The sequence below is a fragment of the Convolutriloba macropyga genome, chromosome 2 (assembly GCF_964194025.1).
Source record: "Convolutriloba macropyga chromosome 2, txConMacr16.3, whole genome shotgun sequence".
In the NCBI taxonomy this organism is placed as follows: Eukaryota; Metazoa; Xenacoelomorpha; order Acoela; family Convolutidae; genus Convolutriloba; species Convolutriloba macropyga.
In genome coordinates, this window is record NC_134469.1 from 57,950,755 (window position 1) to 57,974,569 (window position 23,815).

At 33.6% G+C, this 23,815-nt stretch overlaps 3 protein-coding genes across 3 annotated transcripts in view; all 3 read left to right on the forward strand.

Annotated features, from left to right (window-relative positions):
* LOC142334540 (uncharacterized) overlaps positions 1 to 23,815 on the forward strand; it is a 75,191-nt gene that overhangs the window by 18,565 nt on the left and 32,811 nt on the right. Inside the window, exons 3-5 of the mRNA XM_075382659.1 lie at positions 9,835 to 9,917; positions 11,861 to 12,143; positions 21,236 to 21,390. Of these exons, the coding sequence (XP_075238774.1) occupies positions 9,835 to 9,917; positions 11,861 to 12,143; positions 21,236 to 21,390 (521 nt within the window). The remainder of the gene's footprint in view (positions 1 to 9,834; positions 9,918 to 11,860; positions 12,144 to 21,235; positions 21,391 to 23,815) is intronic.
* LOC142334544 (uncharacterized) overlaps positions 1 to 23,815 on the forward strand; it is a 489,219-nt gene that overhangs the window by 15,733 nt on the left and 449,671 nt on the right. The gene's annotated exons all lie outside the window — the stretch shown is intronic.
* The window catches only part of LOC142334546 (translation initiation factor eIF2B subunit alpha-like), a 256,577-nt gene that overhangs the window by 15,732 nt on the left and 217,030 nt on the right, over positions 1 to 23,815 (forward strand). The window lies entirely within an intron of this gene.

A 23,815-nucleotide genomic window follows, 5' to 3' on the forward strand; every position in this document is an offset into this window, starting at 1 on the left:
TAACAAAATAAGATAAAAAATCGAAACATTGAAAACAATCAATTACGTATTTTTCAACGCCACTAATGTGATATATTTCTTGTAATTAAAATTCGGAGAATCGAAAGTTGGAAAATGTCAAAAAAATTAATGAAAACTTGGAGTATCGTCAGAAAAAAACCATTTTTTAAAAAAACAACAAAAAAGACTAAATAATGATTGACTTCAAAACATGCGATTTTGCTCTTTGCTGAGAGTAGGCAAAGAAGTAGCAGAAGTAAGACAAAAATTGGTAAATCTCAAATTAATATCATTTTTTTAATGCGTAAGGCAAAAAAGCCGTAAGCGTTCAACTTAAAAAGGCTAAAAAGTTTCCCTTGATATTGTCTAGGAGGCCAATGGTAACACGTAAATGGCGGGAATAAGCGTATAGACTTCACATTAACACCGAAAACAGTAAGAACTCAAAATTTTTTAAACAATTTTGTGCAAATGTCGTTGACTATGTTCATTGGCCTCCTTTACTCATAAGTTAGATTGGTCAATAATTGATGTTTGATTAGAAATCATTCTGGTCTGTAATTAAACAAACATAGACAAAAATATGTCAAAAATTACATGAAGCGCCATATTTCAATCCGATAAATTGTTTGAACTGTAATATTCCTAAATTGGTTCTGCTCTTTTCCAAATATTCCAAATGATATTGAAATAGCTAGTGTGATCGAAAAGTCAATATATCAAAATTAAATGGTGAATTTTGGATACTTATTGAATAATATTACCAAAAAGTCATTTTCTATCAACTGAAAGCATTAGAAAAATATTTATTAGCTCCACAGATGTGAAACTGGACATTTGACAGTTTAGACTCATTCATAAGACAACAAAAAGATCATCCAGCGCTGGCAATATTCAAGAACTAATCAACAATTTACGAAAAATTTATTGGAGCCATAAAATCCATGAGCTTTTTCCATAAAATACAAAATTGTTTCACTGTACATTATTGGACCATTGGAACATGAATTTACCTCTTGTTTATTAAACTTTTAAATGACAAAAAACATTAGCTTTCAATCGGGATGAAAAAAATGCGAAAACCAATTCAAAAAGGAGGTTACCAAAACAAAATCAGATTCCTTTTCCATTGCAATAAACAACGATGTGACCAAAATTGGCCTTGCTATTTCTGCGCGGCTGTTCAAAAACTCATTTGTTCTATAAACTTGTTAATACTTTTTTGGCAATCAAGAACCCAAATATCTGAAAATTAATCTAGGCATTTTTTTATTAATATTGTTTTAAGTTAGCTAAAAACCGCAAAAATTTTGTTCCCAGAAAAGTTTCATAAGAACCGTAGGTGTAATTAACCCATATCTGAATAAAAAAAGGTTGTGCAGGCAATTTTCATGGTTGCACTAACGGTCAAACTGGACAAAGTGGAACAAATAGGCATAATTGATGCCCAATTTTAAGGAAAAGAATAAAAACTTGAAACTTAAAACTAATGAGACTATCGTTTACAATTTTATATTAATTTGTTTAATTTATATTTTTTTATTGCAAAAATTAATCAAAATTTACAAACACAAAAATACTAAAAAAATCTGAACAAAACAAGGGAAAGAATTTGAAGATACAATTTAAAAGTAATTACAGGAACAGAGGACTGTTAGTTTTTGCTAAGTTTAACAAAGTTGTTTACCGAGAGATGTCGTAAAGTTGTTACTAGGACATCTCAAAGTGGATAAAAAACTTTTACTTGTATGCAGCTTGTATCAGAAATTATCCCAAAAAGTGAGAATTTTGTGACAATATACCATTCACTGAGTTCTTGGTTTCTTTACAGGTCGTTTTTAATAATAATCAATAAGCTTGCGAACAAAAATTTTGTTATTCTGCGCTTATTTATTACAATAAAAAGCTCTGGTTGTTGCTTTTTTTCTCTTTTTTACGAGAATTTCTTTAACATCAACAGATATTGACAGACAAAAAAATCGTTTTTTATTGGCGCTCGTTTTTTTCAATATTTTTTTCTGAAACAAAATGGTCAACGTTCCGACTGTCACAGTTTGGATTCAGGTTCCGAACTTGTTTAACTGTTAAAAAGTAGAATTGAAATAAATTTTGTTGGTTCTTTCTTTACTTGATAGTCGTAGAAAGTTGATTTCACGGAAGTTTGATTTAATTGATATCTTTAGTTGATAAAGGAAATGGTACAGCTGTCACGGTTCGTTAGTAAGTGCAGATTGAGTGCTGTTGGTTGACGTTTTCCCTTTGTTTTTGAATAAGTTTATTTTGAAATCTACTGCTTCAATCAATTTTCTTTAATAAACATTTGCACTCTAGTTTTGTATAGATTTTGTGCTGACAGTGAACAATCTTACCAGTTCTCTTCTAGCTAAGATCTCTTGACTAGATTCTTGCTGATTATTGCTACAAAATTAGAAACATTTATACGACGCCAGTACAAAATACCCAACGCAAAGTGTTGGAAATCTACCCAGTATTTTGGCGTTGGAAAACTATCAAGTAACAATCGTTTCATGATTTGCGGAATAAAGGTTTGATAGAGATAAGGGAAAACGACGTTTATGAAAAATAATGGCACAATCAATAATCTGTTGACAAATTGATTATTTTAACACGCTTTTTCTATTTGTCATTTTATAAGTTATAGATCGTTAATGTAGCATACTGCTCAACGTAAATATTTCTCAGTGTTTTCTTTGCTGAAAGAGATCGGAAAATTTAACTGTTTATTCGAAATTGGACATCCTAATTTTCTTTAGAGAGATTAAAATATTTACGTCTTCAAAAATGCAAACAATCACTTGAAAATTTCGTAGCAAACAAGTGGTTAGGTAAGTTTAACAATAAGAACGCAACATGGAGAAATGGTGAAAAGAACTTGTTAATTTGCCACTGTTTTCTTTTGCAAGTATCAGATTTTTAAATACAGTGTATTTTGTAAATCTGTAAATAGAAAAAAAATGCTGTGACAATTTTAAAAAGAAAGTTTTTCAGCAGGTTCCAGGTTAAGAAGAACAATGGAATTTTATCAAAAACATATTGAAAGACCTCAATCAAGGGGAAAACCTGACAAGATAAAAGGAGGTGATCATATTGATGAATTTGAAAAACGAATCGCCAATTTGATAAACAATTCATTAGCCAGATTTCGTTTGAACGAAACTGAAAGATTTCATCAAAATTCACGTGATTTAAGTTTTCAGGACACAAAATTCAAACTTTCAATTTGTCACCGGGCAATTTTTCGTTGATATTGTGCGTGAACGTCAACCAATTTGACCTAAAAATACTTTCATGGGCGCTGGAGAGCTTTAAACTTTCTATTGAAACTCATTTTCAAATCGCCCTCCAGGAGTTCTTATATACTAACTTTTTATAACATTCTTAAAAAGTTGATTATAAGAAAAGGGAGTAGTTCAAATAAGAAAAATTTGAACCATCTCAGTCTCCGCAAACTTTTCCAGAGTTTTTGAACGAGCACTACTGATTACTTAAAAGCATCATTAACAAAAGCTAGGTGAGTTCTAGGCAAAAAAATGTATCTGCATACACAAGTTAATTAGGTGTATGAAATAAGCATTTTTTCTTAAAGGGTTATTGTATATAAGCCGCCAGAGAAGGGAGTTGATTGAGATATTTTAAACAAACCAATTAAAAAAGAAAAGCATATTGAGCTGCTTTTGTTTTATTTTGTTTTACTGTGCTAATTCAACTAAAAATATTTAGTTGAATTGGCAAAGTTGAATTTCTGCATCAGGCCAAAATCGAAATGTGTGATTTAAATTTAGAAGAAAACCAGAGAGCGAACATTTGAAGTGAACTAGATATTTTGAACAGAACTGGAACTTCAATTTGAAGTAAATCAAAGTGCAATTTTGAATTTGCAAAATAATGGGCATACCCAAACCTGGTACACCTCAACTCTTTAAAGTATATTCATCATTGGACTCTGAAAAATTGTGGAGATGTTCCCCTATTGATTTTCCATATATAATAGGGATGTGCGGCCGGTTACACCTTTTTGATCTGAACTAGTTAAGTAAAGTTTTCTTGATTAAGAGTATTTAAAAAGGCAATTTATCAGGTTTTCGAAAAACCCTGGGTACAGAATTTGTCCGACACCTCCCGGAATGCGAACGAGCTATTGATTGATAACCAATCAATGATGGGAGGAACCCCTAATGATCCTCTATTGCAAGTATATTTTTAGGGCCAAACAGACCAATTGCCACCAGTTATTAACACCGGAAGTAGTGTGTGAGTAAGAAATAATGGGATTAATCAGTCGTAATGTCATGCACGTATGAATTAAGTTTTTGCATGATCTTGGGAAGGGATTAGGATGTAAAATGAAGATTTTTGCTAATATTGTTAGTTATCACAGGAAGGTGTATTGTTCGGAAAAGTTGAAGTTGGGTTGACGTGATACTTGGGGGATAGACTAAATTAGGTACGAAGAATCCAGTTTAAGTGTCAGATTTGACCGCACACCAACTTGCACGGCACTAGCGCACGCCCGTGCTGTGGCACGTAAAATTTGGATTGCCCCAGTCAATTTTGACGAATTCGGATTTTTCGGGTTTCGGTACCCACGAGTCTTTAAAAATTTTCAAATTGCAAACGACTGGCAACGGCTGATCCGATTGTCATGAAACCTGGCTGGCAGGTTGGTGGCACCCTATTTTTAATAGAAATTTTTATCCGAATACGTTTTGACCACTACTTTCCGAGATTTTGATTTCTGAAATTTGGGGTCATCCGGGAGGTAGATGAAAAGTGTGCGTGGTTTTTGTTCCTGTTCTAGTGGGAGTTAGGCCATGAAAATTTGTGGGTAGGTGCAAATGTGAGAAGAACTTCCTTGAAAATAATTAGTTTTATTTAACTTGACCTTTCATCTTGAATGATTGATCCCTTATTGAACCCTAGAGATCAAAATGTAGTAGGTTTTTTGGAAAAGTAGACTTTTCGGCTGTTATAACAGGGAATTCCGTGAAATGTTGTGCAAACTCAGAATAACAATTGTTCTTAGCTTTAGGATGAGTTTAGTTCTTTATTCATTATATGAATTTTGACAGGGATTGATTGCAGCTGGTTAATTTGAAAGCGGAAAAAGAGGAATAAGAACTTTTCAGAGCAACGTTCAATGTTTACTAAGCACACTCTGATTGACATGTCAAGAGATATAATGGTGTGAAATTGTTTAAAGAGTCCAGAGGTCGTTTGAATAAGATAAGGAGAAAGTTGAACAATTGTTGAGAGCAGTTGAATGACAGAGCATAAATTGATACTGATTTGTTTGCACAGCAAACAGAGGCCTCCTACAGATGGTGACAGATTTCAAGTGTGAGTTGCAATGTTTGTTTAAGAGATTATAGTTTGTTTGCTTAAGATAAGAGCGTATTGGTTGCGTATAAATTGAAGTGACACGCAGAGAGATCAGAGAGGGTAGAAGCGACTTGTTGAGACACAGAAGTTTGGACACAGGAGAGAGTTGCGCACAAGCGAGAGAAAGTAGTTGGTTTAGTGGGACTAAACTTTAGAAGCTAGTGTGAAAAGCAGAGAGGAGACTGAACGCTGGAAGTTTGTAATTGCTAGACAAGTTGGGATATTGAGAGCGTTTTTTGATTTAATTCATTTGGGAAGTGAACTAGATATTTTGAACAGAACTGGAATTTCAATTTGAGGTAAATCAAAGTGCAGTTTTGAATTTGCAAAATAATGGGCATCCCCAAACCTGGTACAACTCAACTCTTTAAGGTATATTCATCATTGGACTCTGAAAAATTGTGGAGATGTTCCCCTATTGATTTTCCATATATAATAGGGATGTGCGGCCGGTTACACCTTTTTTATCTGAACTAGTTAAGTAAAGTTTTGTTGATTAAGAGTATTTAAAAAGGCAATTTATCAGGTTTTCGAAAAACCCTGGGTACAGAATTTGTCCGACACCTCCCGGAATGCGAACGAGCTATTGATTGATAACCAATCAATGATGGGAGGAACCCCTAATGATCCTCTATTGCAAGTATATTTTTAGGGCCAAACAGACCAATTGCCACCAGTTATTAACACCGGAAGTAGTGTGTGAGTAAGAAATAATGGGATTAATCAATCGTAATGTCATGCACGTATGAATTAAGGTTTTGCATGATCTTGAGAAGGGATTAGGATGTAAAATGACGATTTTTGCTAATATTGGTATTTATCACAGGAAGGTGTATTTTTCGGAAAAGTTGAAGTTGGGTTGACGTGATACTTGGGGGATAGACTAAATTAGGTACGAAGAATCCAGTTTAAGTCTCAGATTTGACCGCACACCAACTTGCACGGGACTAGCGCACGCCCGTGCTGTGGCACGTACAATTTGGATTGCCCCAGTCAATTTTGACGAACTCGGATTTTTCGGGTTTCGGTACGCACGAGTCTTTAAAAATTTTCAAATTGCAAACGACTGGCAACGGCAGATCCGATTGTCATGAAACCTGGCGGGCAGGTTGGTGGTACCCTATTTTTATTAGAAATTTTTATCCGAATACGTTTTGACCACTACTTTCTGAGATATTGATTTCTGAAATTTGGGGTCATCCGGGAGGTAGATGAAAAGTGTGCGTGGTTTTTGTTCCTGTTCTAGTGGGAGTTAGGCCATAAAAATTTGTGGGTAGGTGCAAATGTGAGAAGAACTTCCTTGAAAATAATTAGTTTTAATTAACTTGACCTTTCATCTTGAATGATTGATCCCTTATTGAACCCTAGAGATCAAAATGTAGTAGGTTTTTTGGAAAAGTAGACTTTTCGGCTGTTATAACAGGGAATTCCGTGAAATGTTGTGCAAACTCAGAATAACAATTGTTCTTAGCTTTAGGATGAGTTTAGTTCTTTATTCATTATATGAATTTTGACAGGGATTGATTGCAGCTGGTTAATTTGAAAGCGGAAAAAGAGGAATAAGAACTTTTCAGAGCAACGTTCAGTGTTTACTAAGCACACCCTGATTGACATGTCAAGTGCATATATGAGATATAATGGTGTGAATTTGTTTAAAGAGTCCAGAGGTCGTTTGAATAAGATAAGGAGAAAGTTGAACAATGGTTGATAGCAGTTGAATGACAGAGCATAAATTGATACTGATTTGTTTGCACAGCAAACAAAGGCCTCCTACAGATGGTGACAGATTTCAAGTGTGAGTTGCAATGTTTGTTTAAGAGATTATAGTTTGTTTGCTTAAGATAAGAGCGTATTGGTTGAGTATAAATTGAAGTGACACGCAGAGAGATCAGAGAGGGTTGAAGCGACTTGTTGAGACACAGAAGTTTGGACACAGGAGAGAGTTGCGCACAGGCGAAAGAAAGTAGTTGGTTTAGTGGGACTAAACTTTAGAAGCTAGTGTGAAAAGCAGAGAGGAGACTGAACGCTGGAAGTTTGTATTTGCAAGACAAGTTGGGATATTGAAAGCGTTTTTTGATTTAATTCATTTGGGAAGTGAACCATGGATATTTTTTATTATTACTTTAACTATTTTTATAAATTGCCTTAAGTTTGTCCTTTTCTTTGATGTGCAAGTAATTTACTTACTTTTGTTATCCATATTACTAGAATTGATATAACGAGCCCCATTGTGAATTAACTTATTTCAAGGCAATCTAATTTGCAACATCAGACAATTGTGGAAGAGGGGAAATAGCAGAGTAACAAAGTAACGCTTGCTTCACCAATTCAAAATTTTTGATTTATTTTTTTAACGATCTTCTGGGGGACAGAGTCATCTCACTGTTGAGCCTAGCAGAAATTCAGAAGACAACAGAATAAAAAGCTTTTATTTCAAAGTTTCTGGATATTTTTCAGGAGAAAGTAAAAGTATTGGCTGTAGTAGAATTGATAGATTTTCGATTTTTTTTTGCAAATGGAATCATCAGAAAACGAAATTGGGGTTAATTATTTGTTTGCTTCATCAGAGAAGAATTTTAGATTCAATGAAATTCACAATGTAATTGTTTTCATCAAAACCGTTGCAAGCACTTGTTGTTATATATTACAGTTTGCAGAAGTTACACTTTTCAAGGTTTTGTAAATATTGAAGCACAGATATATTTTTTTTGTTTTTTGACTTAGAAAGTTTTAAATAAACGCACTAGTATACGAAAAAAAAAACAAGTCAGCCTTGAATGAGGAAAAGCAGAGTTAATCGTTTCCAAATGTAAAAAAATGACCAGTTGCTCAGAGCGCGTTTTTAAAAGGCACTGCTTGGAGCTAACTCTTAAGAACAGGTGTCTAGACAAGCCCTCGATAAAAAATTAACAAGAGATTTTCAACAGGAAATTTTCATCAGGAAAAATGGCATGCAATATTGGATCCATATATTGGTTCGTTGCTAAATACCTTTAACGTCATGAAAAATATTTTCTACTCAGTTGTAGTGCTCCATGCAGGTTTCAGTGCTATTTTTCCAAGATATGTTTTATTATTCTATTGATAGTGCTAGCAAACAACATTTTCGGGGAATTAAAGCTTTCTTTTACAAAAAAAACGATACTGTCAAAAAAGATTTCCAGTAGTAAAAAATCAGAATGACATTAAATAGATCTTTTAATATCTTACTAGAAAACAGACCGGTCTAATTATGCATCAAAATAATCAATAACATGCCAATCAATGTAAGCCGCCGAGTCCATGACCTCTGTTAGCATCAAAATTTAACTCAAATGGAGTAACTGTTCAATGATGCGCAATTTTTATTCGAAATTGAGTTCACTTCAAATTAAATTTGTTACGAGACGTCCAAGAACCATTTCAAGCAGAAAATAACAAGATAAAGGTTTCATCGGCAATTTAAAAGTTTGAAAAGAGAGAAAGGTAGAAGTTTGCGAAAAGAGGTAAAAGCGGCAGAGTTCTATTACCCCCTTTGATTTTAAAGAAAACCGAACTTAAGGTTGTTTTATTTTAGGAAAATAATAAAATTAATTTTATATATTTGAAGCATGTACTTTTAGCTAAATGGTTATTTTTTATTTCGCATATTTCGGATTCAAAAAGAAATGATTTTGAGGGTTTTGACAGCAGTGTTTGATAATACAGTGATGAAGCAAGTGGAATTGGCGACAGTTTTTTTACGACTCAGCGATAATTTGTGAATTTTCAGTTCTTCGAATGACGTGGTTAAACGTCTGTGGATACGTTATTAAACGTCAGCGAATTCGGCTGCGGATAAAACTGCCTCAAAAATTTAGGCAGGAAAAATCAAGGAAAAATATCCCCACGGAATCAAACACTCTCTTGACCGTTAAAGAGCTACGCCTTGAGTGCATTTTGACCTTGCCTCGTAGACCATGGCTATCTGTGCCTTAGCGGACCATTTGACTTCATTTGAAACTTATCACAGCCGAACAAATTGTTAGGATCAAGATTCAATGTTAATAATGTGTTTTATTTCCGTGGAGGTTTATTTCGTTGGTTTTTTTCCTATTAGAAGCAAACTGGTTTTTTTTGGTGAGGTTTATTTCCTAGACGCAGCGTAATAATTTTATCTTGAAACTCGTTATCTTTCTAGTATATAATGGAATTTTGATGTGAAGGTGTAACAAGTTGATGATCTTTAGCAAGCTGTAAGTGTGTGTTTCTACACAATAACCCTTCAACTTCTACCCTGATAAGCCCAAGCTAATCGTGACTACTACTAATGTCTCAATGATCAGTGTCTTATTGTTCACATACCTTATTTCTGCACATTCATCGATGGGAGTTGGGTTGGTATTCACGTAATAACTTTCAGTACTGAAACTTTTCACTCTGAGGTTGTTTATACTCGTTTGTTTGTTTGTTTAGAACCTGGAGAAGAGTGACTTCAGCTTCCCTCTTGTTGTTGACAGCTTCAGAACAGTAGACGTGGCTGTCGCCCAAATCATGAAGTCAGTCACACCTTTGCACTCTCAATTTTTCTATATTGGTGTCACTACTTACCTTTACATTTTCAATGATAAAGTCAACCAAAAATAATATAGGAAACGTGAAAACCAACATAATTGCAGTTTAGACCCAAATGGTTATTTTTAATTCAATAATATAATGTCCCTGGCTAATTCCCCTTTTACAAATCACTCATAATTGGTTGCGTTCTTGTCATCACTGCTCATAATCAGTTAGATTATAACGGTTTTTGCGTTATTGGTTTTGCGTTTTTACTCTTTCAGACATGCTCAACATGCTTTGTACAAACAATTAAAATCACCTAGGATGAACTAATGAGTGGTTTTGTTCATTGTTTTTTTTTCTATGAGGAAAAGAATATATCTCTAACGTGTGGCTGAAAATGTTTGCAATGCGAGTTTGACTTATCCTTTCTGACATCTGAAGTTAGGGTTTTGTGGAGCCAAAGTTGATGAAAAATGATGTACAATCGATTTCTGATTTGTTTTTTTTTCAATAATGATGAGCTCGAAAATGTTGACTATGGAACTCAATAAAAATTTTCGAAAAAAACATTGCATTTCTGTACCTCAAAAACAATGGTGCCAATATTTGAGCAGTGAGCATAAAAATTTCCATAGTTACGCAGATAAGGCAAGACGAGAGCTTGCTTTTATGAGATAACAAAATAGAGAAATATCAAGAAAATGGGACTTTACCATTATAGCCCCCCATGAAAATTGTAGCCCCCATTATGATATATTTACCATGATTTGGGGGTGGGGGGATATATGTTATCTGACCACTCAGTTGAGAGGGGGGGGGGGGGGTCTATAATGGGAGAGACTCAAGACTTGAATCTAAAATGTCAAATTGTTTTGCTTTGCTCTTTGACATTGCAAATGTTAAAAATTAATGTTATACATTGACTTAAACACATCACACAATCATGCATACAAAACTGAAAATTGATTATTTTGGGGAAATTTATAAAGAAATTGATTATTTTGGGGATGAGTATTAAAAACAGATTTTCTAAAAGTCTAAATTTTTATATTTTGTAGAAATCATTTTTCATAAACTGCGATTGCCAAGGGTAGTGATTTGGTATATTAAATGAAGATAATAACAACTGAGAAAAATTTGTAAATTATTTTCTGTTTTTGGTTGTAAATCGTCGACAAATAAAATGAGCTCAAATAATTTGATTATTAACAAACTTGTTAAATACTTTAGCAGTATTTTAACTTTGTTGTTTTGTCCACATAGTAAAATTATGAGAAACAGAGGATAATGAAAAACTTCTGTCACAATTTCGTGGTATTTCAGGATTGAAAATTAAGTTTTATCTAAGCTTGTCTTATTAGAAAATCATTTTTCCCTACAAAAGAGCATTTCTTTTTTTTAATAAGTAGTATCTAAAATATCTATGTTCAAATAATGCTATCGGTTCTCTAATAACACACTTTTTCTTGTTTATCTTGAAAAAAGACACGTGAGAACGGATCTAGTAGAAATCAAAAGTGTTCTCATTTTCTGTTTCATTGAGACTGTAAGCACTTCTGTTGGCAGTAAATAAACAAGACTTTGTGTGTTTGGAAATGGGAAAAGAAAAAATTATTATAATTTATTTTTTAAAAAATTAACTTGTAATAACTTTGCGGGAAAACTTGAGAAGCTTTTTTGTTATTTTGGATTTTGTTCACTACTCTGTCATTTGACTACTAAAGGTTTGAGACCCAACTAGGAAAAAAATTAATGACTAAAAAATCACCAGAAGCGCTTCCTTTTTTTTGCTTCATGACCCTTATGAAACGCCGTAAAGTTATCATTTAAAACTGATTATGTTCTACCAAAGGAAAAGGAAACCAATCCCATCTAGAATGCATTACACTTTTTTCACTCAAATATTTAATAGCCTGATATGGATATCAATAATTTGCAGGATTGAAAAGTGGACAAGTTTTGTGATAATCCACGACGAGTCCATCTCCAACAACAGAGTGTCTGCATTCATTGGGAGTGTGGAGAAACAGACCAAGGACCTCAAACACACAGTCATTGAGATACACCAGTCCAAACTGGCCAATAAGAGTGCAGAGGGGTGGAGTGAATTGTTCAACGAGAGGATCCGATACATATTTGAGGAGGATGCCAAGGATTACTTCAATTTCATCATTCTTGCAGAATTGGAGACTACTGAACATGTTATCAAGAATGCTGAGCAGGTTCATTCTAACATATAAATGATAGTGACAAAATCTCGACTCTCGTTTTTGCGTTTTCTCAGAAGTTCTCTTTTGTTCCGACCTACTTTAGTGGGGGGGGGGGGGGGGGGGGGGGGGAGGGAGGGGGAGGAACCATATACTCAAATGGGTTTTTTTTGTTCTCTCAATTTTCGCCGATCGGTAAATTCATCGTAGACAGTTGTGTGTGGTATCATTGAAAACCCGTCCAGCGTAGAATATGGAATATAAAGGATTTTTCTTAAATTTATTTTTAGAGCGAATAATCGTGGTTTAAATTTTTGTGAATATTAGACCGATTTGCGTTATTTTTATTCACATTTTCTAAATTTTTTGCCGAAATTTCGTCAATTTTGCTAAAATATGTAAAAATTTTAAATCATAGCACTGTCCATTTTGTTTATAAAGACAAAAAGTTATTGTTGACTAATTTATTTATTTTTTTGGCCAAACTTTTGGCTAAAAATTTCAAAATTCAGCCCTTTTCATCAAAAATTGCCCCAAAATAAGCCTTTTTTTAGTCCAATCTGATTAACTATCTGATCTGAGGTTTAAAATTTGTTGAATAATTGACCGATTCCCCTTGTGACTAAAGTCTGCACGGTAGACATATAAAATTAAGTTTTTAAACGCACATTTTTGGCTTAGATCGTACTTCGAACGAAGTTTCTAGTGCACAGTAGTCTCTCAGACATTGGTTTGCTCAGGATGGTCTGATCAGAGCATATTTGACTCAGACAGTTCGATCAGAAGTGACATCGGTCTAGAAAATCAACCTGGGTAGCAATTATTCCTTCAATTGCACTCCAGGCCGACAAGCTGAAGTAAACGTTGCAACTTTTCGCTCATCAAAACAAAGCTTTTATTCAGAAAAAATTTTTAGTGCCACAACATATGACTCCTCATCCTTTTGATGTGAAACTTTGCTAACAAAATCAATGTAATCATACACACGCACACACACACACACACACACAAACACACACACAAACACACACAAGCAAACAAACAAACACACACACACACACACACTATTGTCCCGACCAGATTTTAAGGTGAAGAACTCTGAACATAAAAGATAGTTTCTGTTCAGTCAATCTTGGTGAACTGATATATTTCTCGTTAAAAGCTGGTGGTATCATTAAAAAGCCTAAAATTGCTGAGTTTTTGCCTCAGTTTTTCTTTCAAAAGAGTTACTAACGGACATCAGGTTTATCTTAAGTTATGTCCGATTTTGAAAACGTTTTTTGTTCTGACCCCACTTTTAGTGGGGGGAGGTACTATATACTTAACTGGTTTTTTTTGTTCAGAAAATTTTGACCGATCGATATTTTCATCGTAGAGAGTTGTGTGTGGTATCATTAAAAAGCCTGCTGTGCAGCGTAGAATATGGAATTAAAAAGATTTTTTTGAATTTCTATTAGAGCGAGTTATCGTGCATTAAATTTTATTGAATATTAGACCAATTTGCGTTATTTTTAATCACATTTTCTGAATTTTTTGCCGAAATTTCGTCAATTTTGCTAAAATATGTAAAAATTTTAAATCATAGCACTGTCCATTTTGTTTATAAAGACAAAAGGTTATTGTTGACTAATTTATTTATTTTTTTGGCCAAACTTTTGGCTAAAAATTTCAAAATTCAGCCCTTTTCATCAAAAATTGCCCAAAATAAGCTTTTTTTAGTCCAATCTGATTAACTATCTGATCTGAGGTTTAAAATTTGTTGAATAAATGACCGATTTCCCTTGTGACTAAAGTCTGCACGGTAGACATATAAAATTAGGTTTTAAACGCACATTTTTGGCTTAGATCGTACTTCGAACGAAGTTTCTAGTGCACAATAGTCTCTCAGACATTGGTTTGCTCAGGATGGTCTGATCAGAGCATATTTGACTCAGACAGTCCGATCAGAAGTGACATCGGTCTAGAAAATCAACCTGGGTAGCAAATATTCCTTCAATTGCACTCCAGGCCGACAAGCTGAAGTAAACGTTGCAACTTTTCGCTCATCAAAACAGAGCTTTTATTCAGAAAAAAATTTTTGTGCCACAACATATGACTCCTCATCCTTTCGATGTGAAACTTTGCTAACAAAATCAATGTAATCATACACACGCACACACACACACACACACACACACACACACACACACACACAAACACACACACAAACACACACAAACAAACAAACAAGCACACACACACACACTATTGTCCCGACCAGATTTTAAGGTGAAGAACTCTGAACATAAAAGATAGTTTCTGTTCAGTCAATCTTGGTGAACTGATATATTTCTCGTTAAAAGCTGGTGGTATCATTAAACAGCCTAAAATTGCTGAGTTTTTACCTCAGTTTTTCTTTCAAAAGAGTTACTAACGGACATCAGGTTTATCTTAAGTTATGTCCGATTTTAAAAACGTTTTTTGTTCTGACCCCACTTTTAGTTGGGGGAGGTACTATATACTTAACTGGTTTTTTTTGTTCAGAAAATTTTGACCGATCGATATTTTCATCGTAGACAGTTGAGTGTGGTATCATTAAAAAGCCTGCTGTGCAGCGTAGAATATGGAATTAAAAAGATTTTTTTGAATTTCTATTAGAGCGAGTTATCGTGCATTAAATTTTTTTGAATATTAGACCAATTTGCGTTATTTTTAATCACATTTTCTGAATTCTTAGCCAAGTTTTCGTCATTTTTGCTAAAATACGTAAAAATTTTTAATCATATCACTGTCCAAAGACAAAAAGGTATTGTTGATTATGTTATTTATTTTTTCGGCCAAACTTTTGGCTAAAAATTTCAAAATTCGGCCCAATTTATCAAAAACTGCCCGAAATAAGCTTTTTTAAGTCCAATCTGATTAACTGTCTGATGTGAGATTTAAAATTTGATGAATAATAGACCGATTTCCCTTCTTTTTTTTCACATTTTTAGAAATTTTGCTCATTTTTTCGTTAATTTTGCTAAGTTGTTAATTTTGTTAAAATTAGTGCTATTGATTTTGCCTGAAGACCCAGAGGAGGGTTACTGATTATTTTTTTTGTCTATTTTGGCTTAAAAAATGATGACTTTTAAAATAAACTTTAGACTTTTTTTTTCAAAAAAGGCACCAATTGTTTCTTTGGCCCATTTTTTAAAATTTGCTGGAGATACCCACCTCAAACTGCTAACAGACGCTCGAACCAACTCAAAAAAAGAACAATTCCACTTCCTTTTCTTTTAAGAGTGCTCTGGAATAAAAATGTTGCTCTTTTTTTGCCGGCTTTTAACAATCATTATGCTAGCTAAATGAATCTTCCATTTTTGATATATAGACATTTTTTTGCCAAGTTATCTGTTTCCTTTGAAAATGGATTAAAAAATTGCTGCTATTGAATGTGCTTCATTTTCAAAGTTCGTTTTAGTTTTTTCATTGTTTTCGACAAAAAATATGATTTCCCTGAAACAATTTCTTCCGTAAAGACTTTTTTAACAGTTTAGTTTTCTTTCTATGATTATTCTTTATTACACAGCCTAAAAAGTTCCGATCAAAATTCAGTTACTACCCACTCCCGGTTTTGTCAGAAAAAGGCGCTATAATTATATTAGGTTTTCAGCGAGTTTCTTGGTTTCTATGCCTTCAACAAAACGTTACCTATTCAAAATTTGCCCGCAATTGTCGTCCTTTTTGCAGTCTCACAAAAATGCCACTGGTTCCCCTAAATTATGTACTTGAACCTATCTTATGCTTTCAGTTGACATCTAATGGCTCTTTTGTATTTATTTTAATAGATTATTTTAAGAAAATCTGTTTTTCTTTATATTTTGAAAATTGTTTCCAAAATCTATCAACCTGTTCTTTAGTCTCCGTAAACAGAAAATGCAACTGTTTTCTTTTGAGTGAAAACTAATCCTTCTTAACGTTAATTTTTTAATTTTGGTTTGATTGCTTCGTTACAACGAGTACTAAATTAATTTTTTTTGACTTTGGCACATTTGCCCATTTCAAAATCTGTTTTTGTTGCCTTGTTTTCTGTCTCTTTAATAATAGGTCAAATAGTTTTGAGATGAGAACATAAGTGTATATATAGAAGGTTTTTAATTAATAGCGTATAATTTTAAGCGCTTCAAAAACCTGTTCTTGCCAAAAATAATCGATTTTTTGTTTTAATTGTATTTCTCTTTCTTTTCTGATGTGCTATCACTCACTCTGGATAATAGTTTCAGAAGCTTTCTCTGGTGACATAAACAATCGTAATTTATGATTTCAATCGATTGCTAATGATATTAACGACTTTGAATTTTTTATTTTGATCGATTTTTTGAGCACTACACTTTCTTTTTTTCTTTTTGTACATGCATCTGAATTTTTGTACAGACATCTGCCGTCCATTTTTGGTGAAGCAGAAGAAAGCTGTTTTATTGCTTTTTGGTTGCAGCTGATGGTTTTAGGGCTATGATGCTATGTGGTTTCAGAGTTTCTTTAAAATAACTTTTGAAACTGGTCTTCGATTGTTGTCATTTTTTGTGGTTTTTTCTCATAGTCCCTTTGAAATGAGGGCTCATTGATGTTTCAAAAAACTCAAATAAACAGTCACAGTCTTTTCCATTGATAGTTTTTGGTTTTTAAGGATTGAACAAGATTTTGTTTTGTAATATTGTTTGAGGACTTTTGAGCTCTGTCTGTACTTGTTGTTGATCTGTTTTCTGAAGACTAATTCTCGTATAATTTGAACTAAAATTGATGTCCCATGAAGTTAAAAGTTTTTTGCTTACTATAGCTAAAACTAGTTGATTAAAATTTCTGATTATCTGCTTTAAAAAATCATAAAATTTTTAATTTTCGGCGATTTTTTAATCTCATATCTGAATATGTGCTACATATTCATTAATCTATACGCAGTCTATATCGTCTTTCTAGAGAAAATGTTTTACCTGTCTCCCTTTTTTCGTTTATAAGTGGTTTTGTGGCTCTATTGTTTTGATTTCATGTAAATTTTTGTTGAATCATTTTAAAATATTTGACCAAAATTGTGTTTTCTAATTTTTGTTTTCGTGTCATACTACAACATTATTGACGGTTTCTATTAACTTCCACTAGACAAATGATGAGAGCAATTAATCAATTATAACAGTTACAAAGAATAAGTTATGGTTTTAACGATTTCGTCATAATTTTCTCGCGAAACTTAACCGGATATTTGATTTTTTTGTAGGTCTTATGACAGATTCTATAAAATGAGCAATTTCAATGGCTCCTTGTTTTGAGTTACAAAAAAGTTTGTCAAATTTTGGCTTTTCAAAACCAATAGTTTTTTTACTGCGAAATTGTTTTTAAAAAGACGTATCTTCAGTTTCTCTCTTTTGCTCCCTTTCTGTGTACTTGTTACCTATTCTCAGTAAGGACAGGTCCCACATGTGTTCGGGCCACACACTTACAATTTTTTTTTTGCTGATGCCAATTAACTGTTAATTTGTGTTTGAATTCATACTAATTAGACTTTTATCTTGTATTGTCTTTTGCCATTTTGACTTTTTTATTACGAGTTTGTAAAAAAGATACTAATTTTTGAATTTTTGTTCGTAGTCAACAGTTCTTTTTGATAATTAGTATTGTTGCTTATCTTGTCTCCTAATATTGTCAATGGCAAGTATCATTGGTTCTCCAAGGTCTTTTTTATTCAATTCAGTTTCTTGGTAGCGGTGGCTCACAACGGCTCCAATGGAGTTACATAAAACTCTACCTAGTATTTGTAGTTGACAGCTGATTTTTCCTCCGCTTGACTTTTCTTCCTCTTGTTCTTGTTCTTCTTGACTTCTTAGAAAGTCGGAGAAAAGTCACATCTGCTTTAAGCTGCTCTGAGTACAAGTTGATTTTTGTAGTTGATGTCTTAACTGATGTAGTTTTTTTTTGATTTCTTATAGAAAAGAAACAGATTTTGAGTTAATTGATTACTGATGTTTTGTTCTTTTTGTTGCCTGTCTTGTCCGGTTGTTTTTTGTTATCAGGTTTTGTCGGCTCTCCAGTACGGCAGTGATTATTTCATTCATCGGTTTTGCACTTAAGACAAATTACTGATGAACCAATTACTTTCGAAGAATATGTGTATTTTTCAAAGTTTTCGGTCTTCTCATTTAGTTGACAATAAAGTCAAAAGTATGAGCGTGGTCGGAAAATTATGTGCAAGCGCACATTATCAGGCCTTTTTGTTGGCTAGTAGTGAAAAATTAATCAATTTCTAAGGCTACTGGGCAAACTATTGCATACAACCCTAATCTGAAAACAAGTGAATAAATTTATATACATACATAAAATCGAAACTGCTGCTCATAATGGTTATGTTTGACGAAGAAATACATCTATGGTAAAGAGCCCGTCAAAAGTAGAGCAATTTAATTTGAGAAACTTTGTCTTTTTTGAGAACTTTTGCAGTTTTAATTTTTCTGAGGACAGCTTTTCGTTACTTTAGTTCCTTATGTCACTATTTTGTTCTACTTTGCTAAAATTGGCCACAACTGTTCACCATAAAGTTGTTAGTTTTAAACAATTAAAAGATTGCTGTCTTGTTTGAGGTTTCCAATTATTTAGTCTTTTCTCATCAGTCAATCATTTGAGTTTTTTGAAGTTCAATAAGTTCAACCTTTCCCATAGCACATTATAGGGGACACGAAATTTACTTCAGCAAATTGTTATTTTCAATTTTTCTTCAATATTCACATTCTCGTGCAGCATCCACTTTAATTGCTATTGTTTCAATTTCACTTTCTTTCGATTTCTCAATTGTTCGATCTTTCTTTTTTGTATATTTGTATTTCAAGTTAATTGAGATATTGGAGCTTCAAACATATGAGCAGTATCATGAGCGTACCTGACCGCCTACCTCAGTTGTTTTTATCTTCCCCTGCATATCAAGTTCAATTTGATTCTAGTTTCTTCTGCAATAAAGTGAAACGTAATTATGCCTACCATGCACTCTTAAAACCTTGCTTCCCTTAAAGTTATAGTATTGTTTTAAGTTGGGTTATATAAAAGAAATACAAATTCACGAACTTGGGTTTTCAATCTTTCAGTTGAAATAGTAAATCTATCTTACAGAAATGCATTATTTATGGTTTTAGCAAAACTTGAAAAATTTTGATGAGTTTTGTGGAAATTTGCTTAAAATGATTTCTTGAAGTTTTGTTCTTAAAGTTGTAGGGTGAATTGGTTTTGTTTAAACAGCCTATCAGTGTTCACTTATCAGTCGTTGAATAAAATTTTTCTTTGGTTTCATAGTTTCTTCGATGACAGGGTCGGAGCACTATGTGCACTTGCACATTATCGAACTTTCTGATTTTAGTTTTAGTAGCAAAATTGTTTCTGAAATTTTGTAATTTTTTTGCGGTCAAACAACTTTGAAACAGATCATGCACATGCCTAACCAAAGTAGTAGATATCCAATTTTTTTGTTTTGTGTAAGGGGATAGACTCTATCCCCTTCACAAAACAAAACAATTGGATATAGATTTCGGAAAGAACACATCATAAATCTATACAAAATGTTCAAAGCACTAAAGACCAGAAGCACTGAAGTCTTTCAATCTTTATAAATTTTGAAGAAAATGACAAGAATTTCACAAACCTCCGTATTAAGTTGCAAATGATACAATTCGAAATTGTGAGACTTTTAGGGTTTTTCGTGGCCGACACTGAAAACACTCGTCACTGACATTAATTTTCTTTACGCAACTGTTGTCCACGATCAAAAAGTAAATCGATATATTAACCGTGGGCGAGTGACAATAATGAATAGCGAATACTTGACACCCATGATGTTGCTTATTTTTCTTGTGGGCCGGGATATTGATAGTTACTCAGTCAAAAACTGTCATCATAACGCACAGCTAGTTATGCCAGGGACTCTTCTAAAACTACTCAGCAGTTAGGTTTTTCACTTAAGTCTAATTGAGACCTTGTTAACTATCATAGAAATTAGATGGTATAATAGGTGATAACAGTGTTGACAACAGTGATATCAAAGTCATAGACTTTATTGTTCCTGTGGGCCAAGATTTTGATTGTTGCTGAGCCACAAACTGCGTCTTCTTTATGCGTAGATAGCATTGCTAGGGACTCTTCTGAAACTACTCACCAGTTAGGTTTTTTCACTCAAGTCTATGTTTCACTCAAGTTGACGCATTGTGAATTATCATTGACTTTAGATGCTGAGTTTGGTTACAAAAATTTTGGTGTGGGCTACAGTGAAGGCAAGCATGGACAATAGGGCCAAGATCTTGGCACTGTCGTCCATGTTTGCTCAAAAACCCGGGGCATTGTGGACAAGTTCGACAAAAATGTCAAGCTGTTGTCCACTCACACGCTTGCATGATAGTGAATAACACTGATTTTTCGATTTAATTGTCTCGATAAGATTTACCATTTGCAACATAACGCGGCAATGTAAAAAATGAAAGGTCCGATTTTTTGAATTAATATTATTTGAAATTTTGAAATGGATTTTTTTTATTTACAACAAATTGAGAGCGTATTTGCTGATTTGATTAATATATTGTAGAAAACTGTCTTAAAAACTAGCATTCAGTAGCAGTTATATTTCAATTGGCTTGCTCGTGTTTGCTCATTCATTAATCTAAGTTACTGAGGATCAGTCGAATAAAACAAAAGATGAGTTAGCGATAACAAAAAGAGTGTTGTTTTTATTTCATTTTAATTCCATTTCGACACCTAAGCGCTATTTTTGATAAACATCGTTTTTGTTTAACTGGAGGTAAAAAGGTAAAGTGGTCAATAGATTTTTGAGTTGACCAGCAAAATGTAATTACCATACAGCAAACCTGTATGATTTTTAATGTTGATAGCGCATATTTTTACAGAAAGCAAATGTTCTTTCATTATGATGAAGGACAAATAAATGTGTTTTACAACTTTTGGGGCTATAGCTTACATAACCACTAAGCTATGGGGGGGGGGGGTGAAATAAGAAAGACACAATTTTTTTCACAATTTTTCTTGTCATAATTTCGGACGAAGCTTTGGAATGAGGCGCATTTAAGTTAACTAAATTAATCATTTTACTTGTTTATTTTCAGGTAATCGAGGATCGGCAGGTGAACTCGTACAATTGGATTTTAGCCAATCAGGAGCTGACTATTTCTCAACTTAGACAACTCAATACTAAGTCCAAAATCATAGCTCTCAGCCGGAAAGAAACAGAGTCACCTCGCACGACCAAAAGAGACAGAAGGTATTTACTTGGGTTTATTTACAGATTTGCTATTTACAAGTTAACACACCCTTTAGTTCATTCCGAAATTGAAACCATGCCTTTTCATTTTTGAAAGGCTCACATTCTGGGACTACTGCGATCAGTGAAACGTACCTATCATAAAAGCGCCATTATCATAAGTTATAAAACATTTTATGTTTTTCTCTAATTGAATATTTGAATGCACTCTCCTAAAGAGATAAGAGTGGTACCATGGCGTAAAAGCTCTTAGAGATTAGATTTCATTTCAAAAACTTTTTACTTGGACCCCCAATCAATACTCCTTTGACCACTCCCACTCACCGAAAACACACACATGCACATAAAACACATACACACAAACACACACATAGGCACACACGCTCACACACAAACACACACACAAACACACACACTATTGTCCCGACCAGATTTTAAGGTGAAGAACTCTGAACATAAAAGATAGTTTCTGTTCAGTCAATTTTGGTGGACCGATATATTTCTCGTTAAAAGCTGATGATATAATTAAAAATCCCGACCAGTTTAAAACAATTTAAGTAGAGGCGACCTAGAATTTTTTGTTTTGAGCTTTAACTGGGTTTAAAGTTTTTTTGAGGGGAGGTATTGGTTTTTTTACATTAAGTTTATTCTCTTTCGTCTATCTATGCCAATTCAAGTTGAATTTATTTTAGAAACGTTAAAAAATAGGAAAAATTGTCGTTATAAGAAATGTTACAAGATATGTTAACTATGGAACTTCATTTCCAATCAAACGGAAAAAAATGGTAAACCATTCAGCAAAAGCAATTGTTATTTTTCGGCAGATTTTGTTTTGATTTTGACTTTATGTCATTTATGGCCACGGTGAAAACCGATGAGTTAGTCGAAGACAATATTGACAAAAAGTGCATTAATTTCAACAAGTGTATTTATCAAGGTTAAAAGTAACCATTTTCCAAAATTTTTGTCATTTAATTTTTCAAAAAACTTACCTTAGCCTGAAACTTAATCGTTCAATTTTATTTGTTGGTTATTGTCAAACAATTTAGTGACTTAAATGTTCTTGTGAATTGTTAAAAAGGTAGTTGAAAAAATGCTAACTGTCTGCTTACCGCCCGCTTAGTAATGCGTCCCACTTTAGGATGCCAGACCAAAAGTAGGCATGTCTAAACCACCCCAGAGTGAACATGCTTATGACCAGGCCGTCCCAGACAAAAGACGTATAGGTTCAGACTTTACGGCGTTCAAATTATTTCGTGCGTTCTTTGTGTGATCAAAAGTGAGCATGTGCAGACTATTTTGCGTTCATGCCCAGATTTTGTTTGTTGCCAGACTTCCGTGTGCTTAAAAATTTTCATGCTTTCAAAAGCACTCATTTCCTGACTTTTGCGCGTTCAAAAATGTTTTACGTTTTTAGTGCGTTAAAGAGTGTTTATGCCCAGGCTTTTGAGCTTTCGTGTCAGACTTTTTAGTGTTCATTATACCTTCGTGCGTTAAAAATTGTCGGGCTTTATTCGTCCGTGTTAAAGCACTTATATCCAGACTGTCGTGCGTATAATATTTTTTGTGGCTTCTTCGTGCGTTCAAAAGTGCGTATGTTGAGGCTTTCATGCGTTCATTGCCAGACCGATCGGAATATTTATGCACATAAGTTAAACACAACACAACAAACAAATAGACACAACTTTTTTTATAAGGTATTCATTTTAAGTATAGATTGTTTGGTGATAGTTGCGATGAAGGGCCTTAGTTGTTGGTACAAATTTTTAAAAAGTGGATAGTATATATATATATATATATATATATATATATATATATATATATATATACATATATATATATATATATATATATATAATTGTGCCATTCATTCAGTTTTGAAAAAGGGTTTTCTTTACAACTTCAGCAATGTTCTATAATTTTAGGAGTAAAGTTGTCCAAAAAAAGCAAAATTTTGGGCACAACTTTTTCTGCGTTTGACTTTTTGCAACATTTGAACTCAAGTGAGTTGAGCTTTTTGCCATAGTAATCTCTCACTTGAGTGAGCACTCTAATAAGAATGAATCCAATCAGCCATTAGTTCGACAGTTTTTGCCATTTTTTCAAACCAAAATATTCTCGTCCGCGCGAGGGTCGATGTGATTAGATTGGGTGACCATTTTGTCTGGAAATATCGTCTTTTGGTCTGGGACACACAGCTTCGGTGGGGCGTTTTGAAAATGGGTCACCAATTAGGATTTCGTTGGTTTCGGAATTTGCCCGATGTTAACAATAGTGGACATTGGATACTATAATCGTAGATAATATTGGCGGTGAGTGTGGACAAAAGTGGCAAATCTTGTCAATTTTGTTCGCATTTCCTGGCATTGTGAATAAATGTGATGGATATTTCCAATTATGAGGCAAATCTGTGCTGTTATCCTCA